The sequence below is a fragment of the Protopterus annectens genome, chromosome 1.part2, assembly GCF_019279795.1.
Source record: "Protopterus annectens isolate FY-2018-M chromosome 1.part2, PAN1.0, whole genome shotgun sequence".
Classification (NCBI taxonomy): Eukaryota; Metazoa; Chordata; order Ceratodontiformes; family Protopteridae; genus Protopterus; species Protopterus annectens.
This window is the reverse complement of record NC_056727.1, coordinates 1079241595-1079248616: the sequence shown is the minus strand read 5'-3', so window position 1 is coordinate 1079248616 and position 7022 is coordinate 1079241595. Positions and strand designations below refer to the sequence as shown.

General features: G+C 40.6%; 1 protein-coding gene across 1 annotated transcript in view; it reads left to right on the top strand.

Moving 5' to 3' along the window:
- The window catches only part of YTHDF2 (YTH N6-methyladenosine RNA binding protein 2), a 221653-nt gene that overhangs the window by 48574 nt on the left and 166057 nt on the right, over nucleotides 1–7022 (top strand). Inside the window, exon 5 of the mRNA XM_044059983.1 lies at nucleotides 5382–5417. Coding sequence (XP_043915918.1) covers nucleotides 5382–5417 — 36 coding nt within the window. The remainder of the gene's footprint in view (nucleotides 1–5381; nucleotides 5418–7022) is intronic.

The window sequence follows — 7022 nt, the reverse complement described above, 5'->3', positions numbered from 1 at the left end:
CAGGCTGCGTCCTACATTAACTCCAAGAAGAGGTAAACCCAAACAAAACTACTGTTCAATCTCAGCCTTACTACAGGATATGTACCCAAAGAGTGGCGTACAGCAAAGTGGTCCCTCTCCACAAAGGTGACTAGCTTGGTCTGCAAAGCTATGGAAAGGATCATCATGGTCCTCATAAATCAAGATATTGGGGACCTACAGACACTGGATCCTACCCAGTTTGGCTTTAAGGGCAGATCCTGCCTCTTGAACCTGGTTGATTTCTTTGAAACAGTCACCAAGGCCATTGACAAGGAGAAGATGGTCCACACAGCCTACCTGGACTTCGCAAAAGCCTTTGATACAATACCCCACTCTGGCATTATAGATAAGCTCACCAGCTTAAATATAAACCCCTATGTCACTAGATGGGTTGCAAATTGGCTCAAGGACAGAACCCACATGGTTAGAATTGCTGGAGCCATGTCAGACTCCAAACCAGTTACAAGTGGCGTCCCACAAGGCTCAAGTCTTGGGACCTCTCTTGTTCGGTATATATTTCTCTGAGGTACAGGCCAACACGGAAGGACTGTGGCTGACCAAGTTTGCAGATGACTGCAAACTGGGCGCCATAATCAACACTCCAGCCGACACAAGCATCCTCCAAAAGGGCCTCATAGAAACAGACAACTGGTGCCAGAGCCATGGCCTCAAGCTAAATGCCAAAAAGTGTATAGCCATCCCTTTTGGCAAAAACAAAGTGCCCACAAATTACCACATAGGTGGTAATCCATTAAGTACAGAAGATGTAATTGGGGACCTGGGGACCCAAGTTGATGGCAATCTCTCCTTTGACAATTCTCCTTTGACAATTCTCCTTTGACAATTCTCCTTTGACAATTCTCCTTTGACAATTCTCCTTTGACAATTCTCCTTTGACAACCACGTGGCCAAAGTGGTTAGAAAAACATTTTATATAGCCCGCCTAATCATTAAGGAATTCACATCTAGATCAGGGGAGGTCATCGTGCCTCTTTACTCATCCCTCATCAGGCCCATAATTGAGTACAATGCTCCTTTTGGGATGTACCTTACCAGACACTTGCAGCAACTGGAAAGACCCCAAAAGTATCTCGCAAAGTGGATCAAAGGGCTCAAACAGATGCCATATGCTGCCTGGTTAAAGAAACTCCAGCTCTACTCAGTGGCATACCGCTTGCTAAGAGGTGATCTGTGCCATGTCCAACCCGGAATTAATGGACATGCTGCACCTCAGAAAATCCAAATCACATCGAGCTATGCGCTCGAGACTTGAACCTCAGCACTGAAATAAATAGGACATGCTGGATGAACAGATTCATAACCCAGAGGCTCCCTTCCCTCTGGAATAAAATCCCAGTCCAGGTTAGGCAGAGTCCCTCCTTTCCTCTCAAAAGAGGAATCTTGATGAGTGGATGGGAGATCGTAGGTTTACCCCAGGTTCTGTGTCACTGTTAGACAGAGGCACAGTATACTAACCTCGAAAAAGGGCATAGCAAAATTAATTTAAAATGGGTGGCGAAAGCCAAACACACTCTGGCTGGGCTTATAAATGCCCTAGGGCAGATAGCCTAGTATGAACCTGTGTATGTTTATGTTTTTGTTTATATATATATATATATATATATATATATATATATATATATATATATATATATATATATATAAAATGTGTGTGTGTGTGTGTGTGTGTGTGTGTGTGTGTGTGTGTGTATATATATATATATATATATATATAAATATATATATATGTGTGTGTATAAATATATATGTGTGTGTATAAATATATATGTGTGTATAAATATATATGTGTATAAATATATGTGTGTGTATGTATAAATATATATGTGTGTGTATGTATAAATATGTGTGTGTGTGTATAAATGTGTGTGTGTGTATAAATGTGTGTGTGTGTATGTATAAATGTGTGTGTGTGTGTATGTATAAATGTGTGTGTGTGTGTATGTATAAATGTGTGTGTGTGTGTGTATGTATAAATGTGTGTGTGTGTGTGTGTATATGTATAAATATATGTGTGTGTGTGTATATGTATATGGTGGGAGGGTGGCCTAATGGTTAAGGTGTTTGCCTTACAAACACATGGTGCAAGGTTTGAGTTTCACAAGGGATAATTGGCTAAGCTTAAAAAATGGCTCGCAAGAGCAGTTAGCTTAGTACTAATCTAATCTATAAATATATATGTGTGTGTGTGTGTATATGTATAAATATATATGTGTGTGTATATGTATAAATATATGTGTGTATGTATGACGTGTGTGATATACTATCATTAGTTTGTAACTTGTGTAGTGCCTGCCTTTCTGCAGTTGACTGATAACAATGTTAGAGATAGTAAGGTTGGTAATCAGCACCATCGTAGACTGCATTCTCGCATGCTTTTTAAGTTCCCCATCAGGTTGTAAACAAGGTACAAAAGTGCTATTCCTTGTATATTTCAAACTGTTTACATTTTCAACATAATTTTAACCTTACATCGCAGACGAGTCACTAATGCCCATATTGCTGGTAGGTATAAAACTCAAACCTTTGGTGTTCATAGTCCAACAGGTTCCGCACCATTTCCTGCCCATAGCCCCACATCTTGAGTATGTGTTTCAGGTACTGCATGTTCAGGAAGTGAACAGTAGGATGCATGACGCAAGTCAAACAATCTGTGGAGGTTCAATGGATCCTGATGCTAGGTGCACACAGGGGGCTAGGCTTGAATGACACACTCTCCCCCTAAAACCAGCTCTGAAATCTAGAAAACTGAAATGAATAGTCTCATTTACTGACTTTATGTAATTAACACAGTTTGGCTGGTCTTACACCCCCCCCCCCCTTTCTCTGTTATCAAGGGTTAGAGAGTTGAGATGTTTGTGTATGGCTATTTGTATGAACTATTGGGGATTACATTTAGTACACTGGATTGAATGTTTTATTACTTTCAGTGACACTGCAATTTTTATGTAGCTGTACTTTTAGGATGGTATGATGCTATTTGTTCTGAGAACAGATTGGGTGTTTAAATTTTGTTGTGTATATATAGTGCAGTTATTTGATGATATGTTGTCTGAAGCAATGTTGATCATTGAAAAAGCGCTCACTTATACTACAATAAAAGCTTTGGATTTTTTTAATCTGGATTGGCAGCATTTGTTCCAGCTACCTTCAGCTTTGGGTGTGTTTAACATCTGAAAGTTGGCTGTAACATCTTTCACCTACTTGCATGGTAGGCCATATCACATGACCATTATGTTTGGGGAAATCTTAAGGGAATACTCAAGTTACATTTTTGAAAGTTCGAACAACTTATCTCCATCGTCCAGCTCCCCCTTATTGAAGGAAGAGGGCAGATGTGCAAAAATCAGAAGTGCCATCCATGAGGTCCCGCCTGACCAGAGATTGAGTATTACTATGGATTATTGGCATCCAAAAGGCATGGAGGCCTGAATTGTGATGGATTTCTTCCAGGTGGTCACAGTGCAAGTCGTCATGCAATGCTTGTAGGAAAGTGATTTTATGATTGGCTCCTGGGGCATTTACCCTTGTATCAAAATAATTTAAGCATATAAAGAGGTTCCTACATTATCAGATGGGAGCTGGTCCTTTCCAGTTCAGTGTGCTACCTTTTGGTCTTCCAACAGCCACACTGCAGGTGTTTGTACACCTCCTGTGTCTGCCCATACCTCCTGTGTCTGCCCATATGCGTTTACTGGCAATAAGAACTTCCCTACCTAGACAACTGGCTCATCACTGCTCCTTCTGTGAGGGGTAGAGGTAAAAGGGCAATTCTTGGGGGATTTTAGAGAACTTTTCTTGTAGGTTCATTGAAAACCCCCACAAAACATGGGGTACTAGCTACAGAAATCAAACTATTCCAAGCAGTCTAAATTCCACTCCACATGCCCCAACAGTCCAGAAAGAGTAAATGCAAGCTGCCATATAACTTAATAAACCATTCTTGTGCCAGAATACACAGGTGTATTGCAGTAGACATGGAGCACAGAGTGACATGCAACTGAATGCATGACCGGCTATCAGACTGTTTAAAACCCACATACCTTCCTTCAGTGTAACCCCTGACATGTCCTTGCTGGTGTGGGGAGCACTTATTGTATAGCAGTCCAAAGTTGCATAGAAATATATATTCGTTACACGAGTGAATGTCCTAGCAATATATATTCGATACAAGAGTGAACTTCCTAGTGTTGGAGGCCTTCCAAAATTCAGTAGCCATCCAGTGTAATCTAATAGCATTACAGTGGTATGGTGCATCAAATTGGGAGCAAGTTCTCTCCCCACTCCCCACTAGGACATTAAAGTAGTTGCGGACAGGTTTTGAGTAGACAGTTAACTAAACTGAAATTTTCAGCAGGGGAAGGTATTACTTGTGATCTAGTCGCTGCACTATTGCACTATTTGCCAATTGCAGTGTTTTTTCATTTGTTTTTCTTTCCCCCTCCCTGTCCCCAAGTAGGGACATTAGAGAAGAGATGCGTTTACCCATGCTCGGCCCTATGCTTCCACACGGTTTGCACTTGAGGGGTAGGGGGTAAAAACAAATCTTTGCTTGAGGCAGTCTGTGTATCTTGAGCATGCCATGTCATTTTATGCTAAAATACTTGCCTCTGATTTGGATATAGTTTCTGAAATGGAACATTAATGTCCTTCCTGAGATTTTGTTTGTGTAGTTGCATCATGTACTGCTATGGATTGACTCCTCTAACTTTCAGTTGCAAGTACTAATATTTCCAAGTCCTACTTGGCACACATGTTTTTAGTTCTTTGTTTTCACAGGAGTGATATTTAACAGGGTGTACTTGGTTTTTCATGCACATTGTTTATGTTGTCTCCTAATACCAAAAGGAGAGATGTCATCTGGGATCACCACCCATTATTCCTCCAGGAAGCTGGGAGAGCTTAAATTCTAGGCTGTTTTCTGTAGTATCCAAGTGCAGGACAGCATCTTCTATATAATTACTCATTGTTTTTAATGCCTGCAGTGCTGAGCTGGCATGTTTGTAGTTCTGTCCCCACTGTTGATATGGCTCTAGTACACCAGTCTGTTTAAAGTACGCTACACTTGTCAGCACAATTATAAAACCAGTTTTGCACTCTTCACAACATAGGCCACAGTTGGCGTACAAAAGTATTTCTAAATACCCAAGTAGACTACTCCAAAATAGTCTGTCAACATCTTTGGCAATCCCAGTCAGTAGCATGGAGGAGGCTGGAAGTTCACTGTACTAATATGTTGGTATTGTGTAAATATTAATTTGTATTTTATAAATTATACTTAGATTGCAGCCACGTTTACTGTGTGTATAAGGGAGATTCACTTGTGAATTATTTCCTTACAGGAAAGCGAATCGTGGAGTATGGAATACAGGGTTAAGGTAAGCTTTCCTTTTATTACAATTCTTCCCATTATGAGGAGTGGGTGTACTCCTCCCCTCCCTCAGCAGTTTAATGGCTCATCTTTGCACTTCCATTATGTGATTAGGTCTGAGAAGTAGGCAGTCCAGGTAAGTTGCTGACATGCCAGATTCTTGTTCTTTCTAGTGACATGGGAATAAAGTACATCTAAAAAAAAAATTAGGACTTGTCTAAAGTCATGAAGGCATGCCTGAGCTCCTGAAACTTAATATGAGCCTTTACCTTTGCATGTAGCTGTAGTTGGATATTCACTAGCTGATTTATGTGAAAGTTGCGTAAAGCTTGTGTGTAGCTTACATAGGTGCTCATATGTATACACGTGTATTTGTTGCAGCTAGTTTTATTCAGAAGGGGAAAGGGGCAGGCAAAGCAATGCCCTCCCCAAGTAAAAACACTTCCTGGAGAGGTGGCCTTATAATGTGACACTTGGCCAGATTTGTACGACTGTCTGCATGAAAAGTAGCAAGTTATGTCCATAGTGTTGAGGATTAATTTTTACTTGTGTTATTGGCATTGCACTAGAGATGACAACCTTGTATTTTAGCTTCTGTATTGCCCCATACCTCAACTATACAGATTTTCACAATGTCCTGATTTTTGTTTCTGTTCCTCAATTTGTTTGGGGGGGGTTGGCAAACCACTGGGATGATTTAAGGAATGAAATGACAAATGACAGTTTCAGAATTCATATCCTTTGGAAAATTGCTAATGCAGACCCTGTTCTAGCTACTTAAGTTTTATATAAGAGCAATATCTAAAAATCTGACCCTCTCTTTGGGCCTTTGTCCCCCCATTATGCAAGTCTTTTGTCCAGTTTCTTGGGTTGAGAGATTGCTACTGATTTTTTCTTTCTTCCTTGATGCACAAGTAGATGTATTTTTTTGTACAGGTTCACATCACCTGGTAGGTAGCCTAGTGTGCATATTCATTTTGTTGTGTCATCTGCAATACATATTGCTTGAGCAGCCTCCTCTCTATGTATGTTGAGATGGTCCGTGGGAGTGGCATCTGGAAGGAGTCCTGAGGCAGTCAGGACTTACAGCTGTGTGAAGCTGTATCTACTCCCTCCCCAATCTTCAGTGTAGTGATGGCAAGGAGCCAGCTCCAGATCCTTCAGTAGTTTCTCAAGTTAGTCACAGATGTAGAAAACTACATTGTGGCCTAAATGTTTCTAGGTGATCTGTCCAAACCTCTTGCCATCAGCTGAAGTTTATTTTTAGCTTTTTCATAATTTTGCAGTTCGTAATAATTTTGCAGTTCTTCCTCATGTTTGTCATTGGTTTTGCTTTGCTGATCTTTAGTGAGTTGGAGTAGTTTTGTGTGCATTTTCATTGCTCTTTGAAGTTGATATACTAGATGTTTTCTGATGGGGTTCTGTTTGCTGTGGGTTTTTTATCTTGGCATGGATAAAGTTGGCAAAGTGCTCAACACCTGGTGGTAAGATTTCGAATTTAGATGGGCAATCCCAAGTCTCTTGTCATAACCCCCCTCCCCCCCATTTAGACTGCACTTGAGCTTCATGTTTTCACTAGTGTCTTCCTCTTAACTTATGGATTGATTTGTGA